This window comes from Empidonax traillii, unplaced genomic scaffold (genome assembly GCF_003031625.1).
Source record: "Empidonax traillii isolate 1590-97213 ecotype Southwest subspecies unplaced genomic scaffold, ASM303162v1 scaffold515:size447783, whole genome shotgun sequence".
Taxonomy (NCBI): domain Eukaryota; kingdom Metazoa; phylum Chordata; class Aves; order Passeriformes; family Tyrannidae; genus Empidonax; species Empidonax traillii.
This window is the reverse complement of record NW_020955708.1, coordinates 188906-208724: the sequence shown is the minus strand read 5'-3', so window position 1 is coordinate 208724 and position 19819 is coordinate 188906. Positions and strand designations below refer to the sequence as shown.

The 19819-nt window shown below is 39.7% G+C and overlaps 1 protein-coding gene across 1 annotated transcript in view; it reads right to left on the bottom strand.

The window, feature by feature from the left end:
* GUCY2C (guanylate cyclase 2C) overlaps positions 1-19819 on the bottom strand; it is a 44036-nt gene that overhangs the window by 8614 nt on the left and 15603 nt on the right. The window contains exons 11-20 of the mRNA XM_027896751.1: positions 16846-16927; positions 14464-14569; positions 13886-13948; positions 13255-13326; positions 12221-12325; positions 10964-11050; positions 6782-6914; positions 4850-4987; positions 1240-1328; positions 415-506 (exon numbers count right to left, since the gene is read on the bottom strand). Coding sequence (XP_027752552.1) covers positions 415-506; positions 1240-1328; positions 4850-4987; positions 6782-6914; positions 10964-11050; positions 12221-12325; positions 13255-13326; positions 13886-13948; positions 14464-14569; positions 16846-16927 — 967 coding nt within the window. The remainder of the gene's footprint in view (positions 1-414; positions 507-1239; positions 1329-4849; positions 4988-6781; positions 6915-10963; positions 11051-12220; positions 12326-13254; positions 13327-13885; positions 13949-14463; positions 14570-16845; positions 16928-19819) is intronic.

Here is a 19819-nt window from a genome sequence, read left to right as displayed (position 1 = left end):
TTAATTCGGGACCATCCAAACTTTCAAATCATCCTCCAAACATCTACGTGCGTTCATTTCCCGAAACTTAGACGACGTGAGTCACTATCCAACTCTTGACTAGAGGCAGGGAGTGAATTACTTGAATAGTTTAACTCTCTAATTATCCAGCTTGCTACTTTCTCAATGAACCAATTTGAGGTATGGTGATCACCTTACCCTCACTCAGCTAGTACATTGCACACAAGTGTATGTCTACACATGCACATGCTCGCCTACTTTTCTGCTGAAGAATAAAGAAGGATATAAGTGAACAACATTAGATTTTTCCACTGACTGAATCATAATCACATCAGTTTACACACTTAAAAATATGAGCTTTCTAATACTTAGGAGGAGTTTGGAGCATCTTAAAATAGAGGCCCTGCTGCTCACCTGAATATTTTAGCCAGAGTACTCTCAATTTTCTTAAAGTCCGGCCTTTTCTCTGGATCTTCCTCCCAGCAGCTCTTCACTAGTGTATACACCTTCAAACAAAAATTTAAGGAAAGTCCACCTGAGTTATGAATATAGACAGAAAGTAGTGCTAAACAGCACTAGTTCATTAGGGAATTTCTGGTTACTCTTGACTGGCAGCCTATTAAATTGTGTGACTAACTGTCTTGAACCTATGGTTAGAACACTCATTGCATGCATCTTAAACTTAACTCTGTGATGACTAGTGACATGATCTTAACTTGAATTTGCAGTACATGAATAAAAGGCAAGTAAATGGATCCAGTCTTGCAGCTGGAGTCAGGTACAGTTATTGACACGGAGGTAAATGCTGTGGTAATTGTATTTCCAATACCCTGAGTTTGGGATTTTTCTGAAACTAGTGATTTAGTCAAAAAGAATGGGGTTCATTGCTGAATATGTGGATGTTTACAATGCAGACATTTCCATCTAAGCAAGAAGCATTAGGGACTGTCAAATCAGTGTAGAGAGGTATACTCGAGGTGTCATTCATCCCATATCAAAGATATCTAAAATAGGTCAAAAGAGTGGCACCATATAAGTGGCTATTTCTTTCTAGTGAAATCATTTCCACGAGTTATATTCCACTTTGCTGGTAACAACCATGGAATGCCATTTCTTTCCACGAGGTTGGGGTATATGGCATAAAATACATGGCTTTCACCTTCCCATGATCATGGGCTCTAGTTTAGCCAGGACTTCCACCCTTCACCCAGAAAATGGCCTAGTTAATTATTAGCTTACTTCCGTCTGTCTTTCTCCCACTGTTTCCAAGGTCAGATCTGGTCGGAAAGGCTTCACTCCTTTGCCACTCTCCACTCTGTAAAGTTTCTCTAACACAGGAAAAGATCAAAGTTTTAAACGAAAAACCATAAGAAGGACATTGCTTGTGGATAGAATTCTGTGGTTACAAGCTACTGTACAAACACAGGTCTTGAAGACAGTTCCCTCATTTTGATGTGAATTTCAACTTTGGATCTTTTCTAAATAAATGGCATAAGATCAAAAGAGGCTGGTTTGAAGGCCCCTGAAAACAAAATGAATAGAAATGAACATCAGTATTTATTGGTCACGGTAGACATGGTTATGGCATCTTCCCAAATGAATGTCGGGCATTATTAGTGTGCCTCTCAGCATGAAGTACACTTATAGTAAAAAACAATGTGAAAAGCCCATTGCAACTTGATCAAGAGTGTTGAGACGTGCAACTCCATCAGAGCAGTACAAATCATCCTGCAGGTGCTCAACTTTCTTAAAACTAAGATATTAATATATATGGGTTAAAAGCATTGCATTGTTAGCTCATTTGTACTCTTAGTCGTGAAATCCATTCTATGAAAGTTATTTGGATTCTGACCTGGATTAAAAATCAGGCTGCATTTGCACTTCTCAACTTAAGCCCAGTAAATGAGAGCTAAAGCAGAAACATCTCTGTCTTTCTTCAGAAGATTTCAAGAGTTCAAGATGGGGAGGGGGGGGGATTAAAAACAGAAGTAATTTTTTAACTCTGGAGTAAAGGGAAATTGAAAGGGATCTGTGAACAAGCATGAAACATGTTTATTAATAATGACTGATTATATTTGTGATATGATTTTACTGAAGGAAGCATATAATGACACGAGGAAGGTTTGTAATCATGATGGTAAGTGCAAGTCTAGAGCAGCTAGGGATGCTTAAGTATGCATGATCACCCTAAAATGACGCAGCAGCTTCCAGCTTTTTGGTACAGAAATTACAGACTAGAGAAGGAGCAGGAAATTTAAGTCTCCCAAATGCTATAGAATGGAGAGGCTGCAAAGAAATCTTCTGTGGGCTAAGAGACGGGAAAGTCTGTATAGGGCTCTTGTATGCAAGAGGAATGTGCTGGATTTCCATGCTGCACGCACACCTGAGAGAGGAAGTAACAGCAGCTATTAGCAGCACTGCAATTAGCCAGAGGCAGAACGTAGTGGAACAAGGAGGCAGCTTGAATTGAGCGTTTGTACGTGACAAGATTTCAGTCTTGAGCAGTGAATGAGGTGTTTCTGCACAAGAGTGGAGCAACCAGATGGGGAACAGCTGTCTCACAAAGACATCAGTGAAGAGGACTATGACCTAGTTACTTCTATACATTAGAAGTCCAGTTTTGTATACCTGTCATCCTGTGGGACTTGTTTTCTTTCATTAGTAGCAAAATTATTGCACATTAAGTTGATTGATGCATATTTTCAGGTTGAGAAAATTGGCTCACTGAGTACTTGGAAGTTGGTGGATAAAGCCTAGTATCATGTCTTCTAACTTGCAGAAATTAACTTCTGAGAGCCTAGCCACTGAAAGACTTTCTCCAGGTGACTTAAAAACCAAATGAATCAAACATGCAACTGGGACATTTCCTTGTCCATTACCATTGACTCTTAATTTGGTGTTCTTTTCTCTTTTTATCTTAGAAATTTGTAAATTAATGGTCACCCCAAGTTTAAGCTACTGTCTTCCAAAGTTAGAAGATGCCACAAACAAAATTCAGAAGTGTTTGAGTAAGTATTGTTCACTGTCTTGCACATCTCGACTAATGAATTAATCCAGGCATTTAAATGAGGAGCCACTTCAGCAATACATAATAAAACTTATTTCTTTTACATGAAATTTGATGACCTGATGAACACATTTACTGAAATTGCATAATCAAAAGTCAAGAATAATACCAGAAGCCATTAGATCAGCAATATATATCTTACACGTCTACTAATGTTTTTAAGGAAAAAAAGCTTTGTGGAAAAAACAACCTCCTCACTGAATAGAAAACTTAAAATTTCAACTGAAATTTACAAAGCAGATTATTTTTTTTAAGTTACAGTGGATCCAGACTTACCAAACAGGCTTCATGGCCAGTGAGGTTATTGCTGTCTTACCCAACATGTGGATATGTGACCATCTCCAGCTATAGCACTTCGGTGCTGGTAGGTACCTAGCTTAGGTGCTAAAAATTCTTTCAGTTGGATGAATTAACCTAATGCTATTTGAAAGGGACAGTCTTTCCAAAAGGACAAAACGCAGCTTTAAGAAACAGGTCAAAGATAAAACAGGGAACCAGGTTCTGACTGTGACAGACAGGGTCAAATACAGAGCAGTGAGGATGACACCACATCTCAGAAGAGCCAAGAAACACTGTGTCTGAGGCTAATTTAATAATCACTAACACAGCACAGAAACCCTATACCTACTCAACAAGTGGTTAAAAGAATATATTTTGCAGTGGATTTGCTTTACAAGTTAAAATGAGGAAGGAAGGGCATTGCACTTTCTCCACCGACGCTGGCGATACTTGTAAAATCTTGCATTCAGGAGGATTGTGCCTGCCTCTTCCCAAGAAAAAAGGAATAAAAAAACCTTTTATTTTCTCTACCTTATATTAAGCATGGAATCCTGAAGAGTTTGCTTTATGGGGAACAGGCATTTCTAATCTTTTAGATCTACATTTATATTAAAGAGCTAATGATGTAAAATACTGTGTTTCCCCAAATATGAGTATAGATTTGAGATAACATAGGATGATGAGCATGCCCTAGAAATTATTCTCAAATGTAACTCATGAAAAGAGCTATTAGGCTGTCGAGCTGCTGCTCTAGATATTTTAACAAATGTGAGGCGGATCTAACAGAATGACTCAGAGGTAAGGCAGTGTCTAAATTTGTTGTTAGTAACTGTCACTAGGAAAATCCCAAACCCACACATGTTTTTATGTCAGTTCTAGTATATAATAATGCCTGGATTCTGGGAATTGGGATTGACTTGGCTGTTAGCCACTCAAAAACAATGTCACAAAATGCACAATCTGTGGTTTAATGGATGCATTACAGGAGGAGATGATTTTTCTGACAGAAGTTAAATTGCTAAAGTTAATTATAACAGGCTTGAATAAAATATGGATTGCCAGTTTTTAAATGTCAACTGTTTTTGTGTCATGCTGCTGAGTTTTTCTTGTTCTGTGTTGACATTGCTGATTTGTGCCACTTAAAATGAGTGACATATTATATTTTGTGCACAAGTCATAATAGAACGACCCATGTGGCCTTTAAATGTTACAGTAAGTCTGGATAGCACTGTATAATGTTAACTTCTGTAATGCTATAGCCTAGGTGAGGAGGGAAGAGAAAGGGCAAGAAAACTCAATGCAGATTTTATTTACAGAAAAAATAAGGACACTTGCCCTCCCCGGTGAGATTCTTCAAACAGGTTTTTCATTCATCACACAGTGAAAGAAGCAGCAGTTCAAGCAGTTATCAGAGACAGTGCCTTTCACAAAACATGGAGAGTGGGCCAGTGAGAGCTACACCATCCCAGAAGGCTGCAGTGAAAGAGAAAGTTGTGGCTTTACCTCTGTTGTCCCGGCATTGTCCAGTGTAGAACGTCTCTCTGCGTAGGATGATTTCTTGGGCAATGATCCCATAGCTGTATACATCACCCTTCTGAGATACATCAGCATGACGGAGATGCTCAGGAGCTGTCCACAAGTCTGAAGATCCAGATAGCAACAGGGAAAGGGGGAAGGGAGAGAAGTAATTGAAAAAAGGGTGATCCTTCTCAGAGCATCCACTGGCTATAATGATATTTTCTTTTACTCTTTCCATATCCAACCCAGAGCCCATGGGTGCTATTTATTTCTTCCTTTAGCAATTTTTCTTGAGAAGCTGACATCAGTACAGTTAGATAAACCTCTGATGTGGTGGTTTTCAACTGTTTGGAATTTGCTGACCCTACTACTTTCCATTGTAGATGCAGACCCTCACACCTTCAGAGAAGTTGTGGTTACTGGCAATGAACTTGCTTTTCTTGGCTACCTTTCACGAGCTTCTTAGAAATAGCCTGTGCATTTGTATAAGCCAGTGCTATAATAAAAAAACCCTGAGACATAAATTATTGAGCTAGATGCAAGGAGTTTGTTATACAAGCTGTCAGATGAGAAGACTGCAGTATTTCCCAATAGCTTTGATACCATGGAGCTATTGAAATAATTCACAAGTGCTTTTGAACCTGACATGATATTACCTGCTCATAACCACTTTCTTTCTATAGATTTTATTAATCTGTATTTCTAATGCAATGAGCACTATTGTACCTCAAAACCAGAATGCTGCCATAGTACAACAGTTTGTTGTGACATGCTGGTGATGTTTCATAACAGTGACCTGAACACAGTAACACTGAAAACAGAGTTATGATATCAGGCTGCAACATCCAGCCTCAATGAATCTGCTGATCTCTTGTGAAACAGTAGGTTTTCTTCAAGGAAAGAGATCTAGTAGCCAGAAATTTTTTGAGGTTGCTTAGGAACAATGAAAGAAGATAGATATATTAAAATGTAATAATAATGTAAATTTAAATACAAAATTTGTAAAATGAAGAATGAATAGAGCATTTTCCTTTCGTGCACTTTGCTTACTCTTTTTTTATGAACTTATTGCTACTTTTGAGCATGTTTATGTCTGAATGTAAAAATCCCCTTCAACCTGGTTGCAACCACAGTTTCTTCTCAGGTCACATGCTGCAGTTACAGCAAAGTGCTGTGCTTATTACACCTCAAGCTCTACTTTGTGTCAGATTTGTATGACATAATTTCAGATGGGCTCATCTTTTCACTCCAGATCAAGTAAGAAAAAAAAGATGAGTAGAAAGGAGTGCTCTATTTTAGATAATTGTTCTATGATTGTGAGGTGAATAGAAAATGTACAGAAAAACTATTAAAATTATTCCAATCTGGTTGCACAAATATTGCTGGTTTCCTACCTAAGGAATGAAAAACGAAGTTATCATTGCATATCATTACAGATTTTTTTAAGGATTATCAGAGTCATGACTGTTAATGTTTAAATGATATCACAGAGCACTGTGGTAACACATGGATCTAATCAATGACAAGATTACCTGTACATAACTCCTTTTTTAATTCACATGAGTTCAACATTACTGCTGAAGAGAGCTGTCTGCATGAAGGACTTGGATGCTGAAAATGTTTCTTGCATCTCAGATGTGAAATCTCTGTTTTCTAAACCAGAAGTTGAATATTCATCCTTCCTTTCCTTCTCACTTACACGATTTTCTTTCTCTACCTGCTAATAATTTTCTTTCATTGGGTTTAAGACAGTATTTTCAGATATCATTTGTATAATGACTGCTACATGAATTAAAATCAGATTGTACGTTTTGTACGGTGTACAAGATATAATTAGGCCCTAGTGGTCTATGAAGTTAGGAAAATTCCATTGGGTTGGAAACCATGAGGGAGAGTCCAATTAGGCACTGTTTTTACCTCTCCTTGGAGGCAGAATTGAATTGCAGCCAAAATCAGTGATCTTCACTACCATGCGATTGTCTACTACACAGTTTGTGGATTTGAGTCGACCATGGACTTCAGTTTTGCTTGAGTGCAGGTAAGACATCCCCTGTGATTGACAATAAAAGAGGAGGAAAGCACAACTACATGTGAGACACTCAGCTGTTACCAAACTTAACAAGAATGTGAATATGCTAATATCTGTCCAAGTAATTAAGTGGCCTTCATCTGCAATGGATATGCATAAATCACAATTCCCTTTCATACTATTTTACAGAGGAGACTTTCCAAGATAATAGGAACAGTCAATGTTAAGAAGTGATGAAATAGACCATGTCATGGAAGGCCACCCTTTTTCTTCATTAACAATACTCTGACATAACATCTTGGAGTTTGACAATATTAGAACACAATTAAGCAATTAGAGAAATTCATTTCCTCCCACAGAAGTTTTCATTTCACTTGAAATGAATGTTTTTCTGGTAAATTTATTACAGATTTATTGGAATGTCACACAAAAAAAGTGCTTCCAACTATCTTCATCCAATGGACATCCATAGGTGTGAGACAAATTGCTCCTTATATCTATAAATGTCTTGGAAGATTATCACACACTAGAGACTTCATTCAAAACATTGCAGCAGATCCACTTCTGCAAATCAGAGGGCTAAAGACAGCTCAATGCAGAGTGTTGGATGATGCACTAGGGCTTGCATCACATAGAGAATCAGACTAGTAAATCATAAAGGTCTCTTCTGACCTGACTGATTATGGTTTTCCCTGTACAGGTCAATACATATCAGCTACCCATGAGCTAAACTCCAAAGTGAGCATCATGAGGACTGGCCAGTGCAGTTTCATCTTTATTTCCTGAGATTCAGGCTCTTGACTCACAACACACACAGGCATACAAAGGTATGGAGTTTACCTCTTTTTACTCATCGCATCTGAAATTGTCTCATTTAGTCTAAGACACTCAAATAGGGTGCAGTACATGCGAAGGGGCTAGCACTGAGGCACAGCGGGAAAAGAACATTATTAAGTGGGCGTAGACTGAAGAAGGGAGTAGGTATGCTAATTTGCACCCTCTTGCTATTATTTATACTGTTTCATCTCTCTCTTCTGAACTACTTACACTCACACCTACTTATAGTCTATTGATGGTTGTTTTTCTTCCTATAGTCCTCTTTCCTTTGTGCTCAGTATATGAAGCACAGTCTATATCCTATGGAAGCCAGAGCAGGTATGTCATATCTGTTTAGCTTATTCTCTAAATGATCTTCCATTTAGACTACTACATGTATAGCTCATCCTTTTGTATGAATGAAAGATAGAATTTAATCAGGGTTGCATAGCTCATGTGGTCATGAATACACTGTATGACATGCTGCGTTTTCTTTTCAAGTACTGGCTACGCATAATTGGGAATGGATCAGCAAATGTTACAACAGATCACCGAGACATGAGCTGAGTTTTGGGCACAGCAGATGTATGTTTGAGACACAAGCAGCCTGTAAAAGATGCAATCCCTGGAGAATGTTGTTGGACTGGTTATCCTGGACCTATCTAGACCATGCCAAATTTACAGAGATTGTGTGCACACTATACCCAAGGAACATGTTTCTTGATTAAGCAGCTTTTAGCATGCAGCCCTGATGATATTGCCCAGGATGTTTTGCCTGATTTAGGCCCTATTTCCTCCAGCTGTGCCTTCTTCCAGCTCCTGGTTTCATCAGCCAGGAAATGTACCCACTGCTACAGCAGAATTCTCAATCAGTCTCAGCATCAATGACAGGCAAAAGTAATTTCGATTTCCTTATCCCAAGGCTTTCTTGTTAAAAATTTCTGGAGGCAGAAGTCTTATAGATGTACCTGATAAAATTTTTCTCTTTCCTTGCCACTATCCTATGCACCTACCTGAAAACATTCTTGTAATCTTGTATCAAAGCATTCTTGTAACCTCTGCTCTGGGCCTCTGAAGCTTTAATTCTGACTGAGAACTCTTTTCCTGACACAATGCAACAATATTATAATCCTTTGCACAATATCCTGCAGCAGCCCCTTATTTAATAAATAGTGTTGCAATGACAAGTGTATGCGCTAATAACTACAAGGTTTGATTACTGCAATTCCTTCTTGGCAGACCTTTCATCAGAGCTCTTTGGTCACATGTAGCCAAATCCATGTAGCTACAGGTGATGCCATCAATCCTAGAGACATCTAAGACAGGAGGAAAAAAAAAAAGGAGGGGTGGAAGTAAATGGAGTAGATTCAGGCCCTCTCCGTTGCCCCCACCACCTTTTCTAGTGACCTAGGGAGTGCTCTAGGAACAGTCATTACTTGGCTAGTTGTACCAGGGAATACAAGTAATCCAGCCTTTGTTCAGAAACAGATGCAGCACTTCTGTGCCAGATGAAGACCAGGCAAACTACTCTAGGACTGTTTGGTAAAAGCAGAGTGTAGGAAAGTGGTAAGGAGTAGGAAAGAGTGTGGAGAGGAAGAAGTATATAAAAAAGAAGGCAAAGGAACCACAGGAGCTAGTCACAGGGATTTTAACAATGTGGAGAGCTGGGGCTAGACTTGAAGAGGATGGAGACTGAGATGAGAGGAACCAGAGCTGAAAAGCCATAAAGTGACTTCTGTAAAGAGAGAAGCCATTCAAGTAAAAATAGACAGGGTACCTGGAGCTGTGGTTTGGGAAAAGCAATACAAGAATTTCATGGAAACGTCTAGGTCCCAGGAGCTTCACCACAGTATCAGGTCTAGGAATAGGAGAGGTTGGCAGATCATCCAAACAACAGTAATTTTCCAGATATTCCTGGGTACATACAACTTTTCAGGAGATTTTGCAAACCGTCTCTACTAACATAGCTAACAATGATCAGGAGCCATTCCAGAGAACGGATGCAGTGTACCAATCCATCTTCAGGTGCCGTGTCCCCTTCACCAATGGTGAAGCAAATGACTGGTTGTGAAGTCTTGGTACCAGTGCAGTCACTGGCATTTGGTCACTTCCTTCAGAGGGACTGTGTTTTCTCTCTCCTCGTAAACTGAGACAGTAGTAGTCTCTATTTTCTAAGGAAATATCTGAAGGTGAACTGTAAAGGGTTTAAAATACCCTGGGTTTTGATATGCTGTAAGGAGGAAGGGAAACTCCACTGCTGTGGAGTGAAACTTAATGCTGAACATTAACTGAACTTGAAAGTCATTAACAAGGCCAACAAACTGTGACCATTTGGATTAAGGGGGCTTTAATAAAGTACAAGATTTTCAATATCTCTTTAGAACAGACGCAGTGGAGCCATTCATCTCGGAGACCAAATCTGAACTGATGGATGTAGGGAAACAGAAGGACTGTCCAACTGCAAATCAGCAGTAGAGAGAGAAGAGTAGTTGAGCACTAGCCAAAGGACAGAAGTGATTATTTTCATTTATCTGCAGAGGTATAATGAATTATTATAACTGTGAATTACAAAGGCTTCTTAACTACCAGCTAAAAAGTTACAAGTCTCCAGTGTAGAATAGAATTCCTTTACCATGCATACCTTCTTTCTAGAACAGGGACCTAAAGTGCAAAGATCTGTTGAAAGCTACTGAAAAATAGCCTTGATTTCTGTACAAGGTAAATTTCTTCCCTCTCAAACTGCTTGAAATGGATAGCTGTAGTGAGAAACTAGTGTCTCACTTTAGTGAGAAAGTCAGGATGGTACATAGTTTGTTTAGAAAAAGTTGATCCCATCTCTGGATACAAATTAGAATACTTCTATCATTTGAAAAAATACAGTTTCGCTTTGTATGCTTTACCTGAGGCCAGAAAGTAGTGTGTTTTGCAGCTCTTGTGACTGCCTAAGCCCTACTAATCAGAGCCACTGGTCAACAGATTGTAACCCTCTGATCTTTGGGTCACATTTCTTTGGGACATACTTTATTTGTTTATTTATAAATAGCCCAAAGCCAACTCTGACCCCTATTTCCTCCTTCAGTCTGAGAGCCACCAGCATCTCCTGCTTCATATACTTGTCCCCAGAATAGAAAAGAGTGGAAGGACATGTAGCTCTAGCCAAGAAGGAGAAGACCTTGAGAGCTACGCTTCTCAGATGATCAGTTTTGCAAGACAGGACTGGTTGATTCCCATGCCACTGTCAGCAACCCACTCACCTTGGCAATATCATACATGACGGAGATTTTAAATTCCCAGTCCATGAAGGTGCCATCAGGATAGGAGATTTTATCATTTAAAACATCCTGTCAAGAGGAGAAAAGTTTTTCAGGGAGAAAACAGAAGATGAGATATGAGTATCCAAATTGCACGCCTTTTAACCAGCAACTTCATTTTTTTACAGGGAGTACATGCACTAGAAGTTGATTAAAAAAATAGGGAATATGAAATATAGTTTAAGTTTACACTAGAAAAGTGGAGAGTCCAGAAAAGAGGGTATTGTGCAATTAAAGATAAATTGTGAAATTGTTCTTAAAGCTAAGTCTTAAGGAACACAGAATAACTGAGACACAAATGGTCAAGGTGTGCAAGAGGAAGGGAGAGCATTTTTCATGTTTTATGCTCACAGTCCATTTCCTACCAATTTACTCATGGTCTTATAAGTTCAAAGTAGACTGTTTCTTTATCTTAACCTGCCAGTCACACTGTGACAGCCACTGCTAAAAGTAAACTTCCATGAGTATGCCAGTTTACAAGAAAAGGACTCAGAGAGACAGCTGTTATTTTGCTGCCTGGCTGTGAGTTTGTTCCAGAGACCTGGCTGCTACAGGAGAGTCTTTTTATGAATGCAGAAGCAGAGATAATATATGCCCGCAGAAGAACTGATGTCCCCATCACTTCATGATTAGCACTGAAATAATATTGGTAATAATAAGTCACAACTCTTCCATAAATTTTGCCAGGCATCAATTTACCAATTCTTTTTATAAACAAAAATTAGGTGTTGTTGTCCATTACAACACAGAATTTGCCATAGTTGTCCCTTATTAATATGGATATATTCTTTTCACTGTCCTTGCACACCCTGGAGGCACTTTGGGGTCCACAAGGGCATCAGCAGAGACAACAGCTACAACTTGGAAAATGAAGATAAAGTTATATCCTATATGCTTCCAGTTGGGGACACAATACAAATGTTGTTGCTGTGCCTGGGCAGAGCTCTGCCTGTACTTCTCCTTGCCTCCACCTCACCTCATCCTCTCCCTGCTTGAGAACCATCAAATTGACACAGCAACACCTGCGGAAGGCTGGAGACAACCAAGCAAGGGATAAAAAATTTAGGAGTCTGAAACCTGCCACCACTTGCTCAGTCCATGGCTGCTGCATGAGGGCCAGATATATAGAGGTGAAGATTTTTTTTCTTACTTTGAAATTTGGTAATTTGGGGGTTTAAGGAGACCTTCAAAATTCTTTACCCGCAGAGAACCTCTTTCGCAGTACTCAATCACCCCAAAGATCATGGTGTCTATCTTCACAGTGCCATAGAACTTGGTCAGGTTGTAATAATCAACCTGTAGGAGCTAGAGCAGAAACATTTCATCTCTTTTTAAAAGCAATAATTGTTAATACAGAAACACAGGTCACAGATACTTGTGTGACATGACTTTTTATTTCAGACCCTGATAAGATGTATGAGTTTCTCTTACACCAGTGTGTACTAAGGCACTGAGTGAAGTACTTGAAGATGTTTGTTATTCCAGAGCCTTCTGGATTAGGGAGATAAAAGTGGCTGCTGTTGGATACTGCAAGTCAATTCCAGAGCCCCCTGTAGTATCCATTATTGCCTTTCTACTCAAACCTCCCAGCTGACAGTGACAGAATGTTGTGGATCACTCAGTAAATGAGAAAGTAATAAAAATTTGATTACCCTGCATGATATTATGGACTTTGTCCATTTAAATAGACAGCTATAGTTTACTTTCAGATATTTTTAGAGCTTATTGAATTCACAGTGTATCTGTGTTGTGTGAAAAGAAAACCATTCAAAAAAAGATGCAGTACTGCAGCCAAATTCATCTCCCATGTTGGAAGAGTCTGTATGCACAAGCCAGCAGAGTATTACTTATATTTAAAGAGCTGCACTTGGCATTCAATAATGAGATTTAACTACAACATTCTGCTATTGATGACTTAGCATGATATGAGCTCAAAGAGTGCATTGCCTTTTAGAATCAGCTATAAAAATGTATTTAGTAAGGCCATATGACAGTGGATGAATTACTTCATTCATCTTCAGCTTCATTGGCATACAATTCAGAGTCTAAACTGGCAATGAGATCACACATACAAAGAGAAAGTTCCTCAGACAATATCCTTTGAGGAACTCATTACCCATCCACCTCACAAACATGCACAAGCAAATGGCTGTTGGAGTTGACAGTGGAAAGTAATGACTTCACTCATAGGGTCCATCCCACCCTGCTGTGTCCAGTTGCTACATGCAAGTTACCTTGTTCAGTTCCATTTTTTGCTTCTCTGAGAAATTACCATCAGTATTTTTGAGATCTTTTAGGATCACCACCTGAAGGAAAAATACCAGTGGGGAAAAAAAATCATAGGTTTAGTACAACAGCAATCCATCCTTCCTTTCCGAGAAATGTCCATACAAAGAAATACTTCAGAAACACCTGCCTACTGCTTCACTGTTGAAGTTTCAGTTTATCAGCTAATAAATGAGTTATATTTTCTTCAAAGGATTTACTATTTAGAACTGTCAATTATGCAGATTTTAACTCAACATGAATATACCTCAGTCAGGCAGACAGCTCTACTGAATGCACAAGAATTGCTATGTAAATGGCTTGTCCTCCCTTAATCTATTCATCTCCTCAGTACCAAAATGTATCAGGTTTCTGGTCCTTGTGTTTCTGCTTCTGTGCTCCTGGACTGGGGGTTCATGGAGTCTAGTATTTTGCCTCCTGTCAATAAGCAAAATACAAACCACCTGCTAGGGAATAAATGGCTTATTCCTTCTATAAGATCAAGCCATTTTGCAAGGTCAGGGGAGGTGGAACAACCTCCTCCCAGCAAGAGCCCTCCTAAGGGCGAGGAAGCGAGCGTGGACACAGTAGTCAGGTTACCTTCTTGTCATATTTGCCCTGGCGCAGTCTCTGGGCGGAGTCACGTCTCTTATCGTCATCGATCTGAGAACAAAGAAGAATAATTAACTTGCAATTATCACCTACTCCCCACTTGACAGATCCAGAGAGATTATTAATGTCTGTGTGTGCCACACAGAGAAGCATGAGCCTCTCTCTCTAGGGAGGTCCACTACATGCCACAGAAAGTGTTGGACATCCATGCCACTCCCAGGCCTTCTGCCTGCTCCTTTCATGCTCTTGGACATTACAGAGGCATAACAAAGCACAGGGAAATAATTTGTAACAGAGAGAGACAGGAAATCAATACCCAGCCCACTCCCCCATAACAAAATGACCTTTACTGACAGCACCAGGTATATTCTATCAGGGAGCAATAAATGGGGAATAATCTTTTTCTTCAATGTAGCAAGTGAAGGTTGAAGAAAAAAAAATTAACAGATCGTAGTTCTACCAGAGCTGGAATGTGCACTGTAGTCAGAGCTTCTAAATACCCCAGCACTGATGGTCTCTAGAAGACAGAATCCAAGATCCAGCCTTGGGCACTGTGCTTCTCTTACCTTCAGACTAACATGACTTGTCTCACTGGTCTCCAGAGGCAAGATTTCCTCAGGTGGTATATGGGACCATTTCTTCCACCGGCGCTCGTTATCTCTCCTGTACTTCCTAAAAAAACAGGGAAGTCTTTCAGAATGTCCTCCCAGTGAACCAAAACCCATAACAGGAGACTAGGACAGAGAAGCTTCTAATGTCATGGTGACATAGGAATGGTTTGTCAGGTTGACAAGACTTGAGCACAAGCCCTCTGGCTCTCACACAGTTTTCCAGTTTGAGGATAATCTTAATTCCCCTAGCTTTGGGAAAGCCTAAATGCTCACTCCATTCTGTAGCAGAAGAACAGAACAGATTTTAGCAGAACAATTGCTGCAATTGCCAGTCTCAGGGGCGGTCAGAACAATTTAAAGCACAAAGGGCCATCTGGATTTTATATAGTTTTCTCCTCCATGTTATTGAATGCACTTGGAAGAGAGGTCTCACAAACAAATGCAAGCCAAAGGCAGTCCTGCCATCAACAGTGGATAGTAAGAACTTGTGTGAATACAATACCAGGAGAGGAAGTAACAATGGTGTTGAGATACCTTTTTGAGGATGGCCCCTGTATTCTGCACATTTTGTAAAAATGAGGGAAGAGCCCTTGGAATAGGCAGAAAGAAACTGCTGTCCTCCCTGCAGAAATTCAGAGCAGGCACTGTCTTTTCTTAGAGAAGTAGAGAAAAGCTGCAAGAATAGTAGTGCTCTTCAAATTACCCATTTACTTGTGCAAGTCCCTTCTCTACTAAAAAAACCCAAGAACTGACTGGAGAGTCTGCAGAGGAATCCCAATGCACTGATGACAATTGGCAAATGCTCCAAATGGGAGGACCCATACTGTTGACTAATAACACTCCCTTTTTCAATATCTTTTTTAGCATATATGCATAAGAAAAAGACCAATAATTTCTCAGTTCTGTCTTGTAAGATGTGTGTGTCACCAGGATGCTCTGCAATTCAAACTGGTGTCAGCTGGTGATTCAGAACATACAAAACTGAATTAAAATCTACTAGACCTAATATTTACTTATATGTTCCTCAGGACTTTGCTTTTTTATTTTTCCGTCAGAACTGCACAGGTAATTGTGGGATAGTTCAAGTGTCCTAGAAAATTGGGAGATAAAGAAAGACTAATGAGGCATTTTGCTAATTTTCATTGCTGAGTTTCTCTTCTCCTTTGCTTTTTAGGGGACAGTATTTGGTAGCAGTTATAGTTGAGAAGTTGACTATTGTTTTGACACTAAGAGGAAAAGCATTATTCTAAAAAATTCCCAGAAATCTTCTACATTTGATGCCTGGGAATATTACAGTGATGTATGTACAATAATAATCTAATCATCTAAACAATCTTTAGATTTTATGCATCTGCAAATGTGGTAAAGTACAGAATCTTTTATAAGTCCATATTGTCAAGACAAATGTTTATTTATTTTCATAGCCGTTCCAAACTTTACCTGTTTAGAGTGTTAGTGCTTAGATGTGGCAATGATTAGCTCCTTCATTTCTTGAGTAAAATTGGATGTGTAAGAGTTATATATCTTCATCTTTGATTTTTTCCTTGCTTTAGTTAGCAAGACAGATTGGTCTACTCAAAACAAGAGAGCGTGGGTAGCATCTGCTTCTAATCAAGTTTCCTTAAGACCTGATTTTCTTGCTTTTTCTGAAGTTCTCTGATATATAACAAAGACATAGACTGACAACAGATGCACAGATAATACAATTTTTTAAAGCTTAAAAAACCCCATATACTTTGGAAATAGGGTGGGATTTCTTCCATCAAAAGGAGACATCATTGATTTCTATTTCTGCTTTTCCCATCATGATAAAGCTGGGCTGTGTTATATTCATGAAAATCCAAGCTGTGAGAAGAATTGTTATGCAAGGAGTTGGGCTAAGTCAAAGGAATAGATCCATGCAATGAAAACACCAAAACCTCACAGTGTTTTGACTTCTACAGTGACTCAAAAGAAATACTTCCTTCTAGACTGAACTTTAATGTCACCAATAGGATAAAGAAACACAGTGAACCCCAATAGAGCTAAAGATGAGACAGTAAAGTAGAAAAAGTCTGAAGACTGGTTTGAGACATTTCTGTGTATAGGAATCAGAGCTTTTTAGCAGATGCAAGAACACTGAGCCTTGCTGCACCTTCTCCCTTCATTACTAACCTGTCACAACAATGCTACAGATGCAAGCACTACTTGGCATATACTAAAGAGTTCACACTGAGGGCAACCACGCAGGTATGTAAGGTAAGCTAATGAATGGCTCTTCGAGGAGAGATCAAAGGCATTGCCCTAGGAGGAAAACTGTTCAAGGACAAACAAACAGAAAGACAAAGGGGTTGGTACCTTAAAATCACCAAAGAGATGATCAGAACCAGAATCACAATTCCTGTGAGTGTAAAGACAGCAATAGTCAAGATGTGGGGGCCTGCAGAAAAGAAAAAATGAAAATTAAACAACTTGACAGAGGATAATGAAAAACAATATTGTGTTTAAGAAATTACCCTCACTCACACATGTAGCTGACCAGGGATAATTTCTGGTCACATTCAAATTGAGAGGCTTTGGTAAAGTCCAGCACTGCCCAGAGGTGGCATGCATCTACCTCTTTCAGTGCAGGATGAAGCATGACCCAGAGCAGTGCAGTCTTACATCCTCATCTGAGGCATGGGCACTCTGTAGGGACACCCAGGCAGGAGGTGAATTCAACAATGCTAAATCTCACATCTGCTCAGCAGCAGTTTCCGGGTGTCCTCCTGTTTAAAAACAAACTAGGGCAGTCCAAAAATAAAGCTGACTTTTCCTAGTAACCACATTTTTAAAAATGAAACCACCAAAATTCTCCTTTTAATAACTTTGTAAGAGTGGATGGTGGAGGCAACCCTTGTGTACAACTCTCTGGGAGATAGAGATGTAGATGGGCTAAGCAGATGGCTATTTGAAATCAGTCATTGTTTTTCTCCAGCATACCCAGGGCTTAATACAAAACGGGGTCCTCACTGACTCCTTTGAACAAGGCTTTCTCTGAAATGGGGAACAAGGGTTTGATCCTTTTATCCTGGTTGTTTACTGATGACTTTCTGTTTCAGTCCTGCTGGGTACCCAACCAATGAACTATTGGCAGTGAATTTTTCACTACTACCCATACCTTCATCACCCAGAGCCTTCATCCCTTCAGGATGGGATACATCTGAAGCTTCCATGCAGAATTTCAGCTGATATAGAGTACAGCCACTTACAGATTTGAAAGGCATTTCTCACAAGAACTTGTTATCCAAGAAGAGGTAAGGAAGGAAATCATGATACAGCCTTTAATATACTCAGATTTTTTAGACATTTCACATCTGGGTTTTCCCCTTTTTGATCCAGTTGTTTAAAGTAATTCTGTAGTTGTAGACAGAGCTTTGGAGACTATGGACTCATTTCTGAACCCTTCTGTAGACACTTCTGGGATGACAAAGTGCTGCTGAGCAATGTAGTCTTCAGTAGGAGATTAATATGGTATAGAGGAAAATTAATCTGGTAGCAGCACAGAGCTTTTCAAGTGTCCTTGGAAGCTGCCAGGTGCCAAACAATTTGAAAATCCTGTTGTCCAAGAATCTGAGGACTTAGACCCAAAAACCACAGAGCACATGAGGGTTCTAATCCTGAGCAAGCAGGGAAGACAAACAAGGTTGGGAACTGCCTTTTTAAGGTTGTAATTTTGATTGTCTTCATGTATAAAAGTGAGCTGAAGCCTGTCTTTTGTCTGTTCTTGGAGCTGGTCACACGTTTAGAGTGTACCTACTCTACTGAGCATCTCTCTCAGGTAAATAAGGCAGAGCGGGATCCTGTTTCGCAGATTGCCACATTGGTTATGGATAGTAAAAGAGCGAGTTACTCAGCCTTACTGAGGCTAACACGGTTCTGTCTGTGGCCAGAAACAGAAATAAAAGCACACGTAAAAATTAATAAATAAATAAAAAGCAAAATTACATACACTAGCTGCCTTCAGAATCAGACAGCAACTGAGGAAGGATTTTCAACCTACCAATTTAGGTGTCTGCATCTGACACAGAATTCAGTTTATGAACTTCTCTGGATTTTGGACCCAGCTCCTGTGTGTTCATCCCAGCATCAGTCTCAGGGCCTCCTAGGAATTTAGTATTAGTCTGATCCTCTCTGTTGAAAACCATCAGTACTACTCTTTTACTTTGCAAGGAAGGGCGTTAAGTCACCACTGTAAAACGACAGATACATGGGAATGTGCAAAGCCATTTTATATGAATTCTCTAAAAACTTAAGGTTTGTGAATCGTGGCTTGCAGCTTAACAATGAGTAGGTTGTAGTTTCCCATCAAAATGCTACGGGACTGTAATTTGCCTTTCCCGAGGCTCTGCTACCACCTCCTGGTTCTTAGTATTACAACATGCAGACAGAGAGTGCGTCACACATTACCTGGTCTTCTGAAACCAGAAACGTTTGTGTATTCAAGACTAATCTTATCCAAGTTCAGAGTGAGGGCTAAAACTCTCTCTATAATGGGAAAACGTGGATGAAGCTCCTTTGTTTATCATGGGATACCAGAAGGAAGGTGGGCAGCAGAAGTAGTTCATCTGTTCTCAGTTACAGCTTGGGTAGGATCAGGGCTCTGGTTGCTCTGTCTATTCACCTCCCTAGAGGAAAAAACACATTTCTGATTGGAAAGTTTAGACTGGCTTTGGCAAGGCATGGTGATTACTTAAACTTTGGCCATCTTCTTTTGGGGGAATATATTTCTTCAGAATCACACTGAAAAAAGGTTTATTTTATAAAATGTGAAAACAAAATAATCAAGTGCCAGTGGGAGGCAGGTTTTTTTGTTTTGTTTTGTTTTGGTTTTGTTTTTTTGTTTTGTTTTGGTTTGGTTTTGTTTTTTTGTTTGGCTTTTTGTTGTGGTTTTTTTTGTCCTTATGCAGCAGCTTCAAACAAGAACATACTGAAGAAAATAATTGAAAGATACGAAAATCCACTGACAAGACATCACGCTGTGGGCCCCGAGGGATGCATGGGAATAGGACTGGAGCCTGGAAACCCATGTCTCAGGGAGCTGGTGCAGGGAGACCCTGTAGCTGACTTGTGCAGTGTTGCTATCTCTGCCCAGGCAGGTCTCATGGCCATACCAAGAGCGACCAGAGATTTGACCAGAGATGAAAAATGAAAGCTCCAGTGAACTCACTTTGCTCTTCCCAGAACTGCCTAACTGGAGTTTTATCAGAGTTGCTGCCTTCTCCTGGCAGCTCCCATGCATCCCTGCCAATACAACGCTACTCCTGCTTCTCTCAGAAGAGGTAAGACCTAA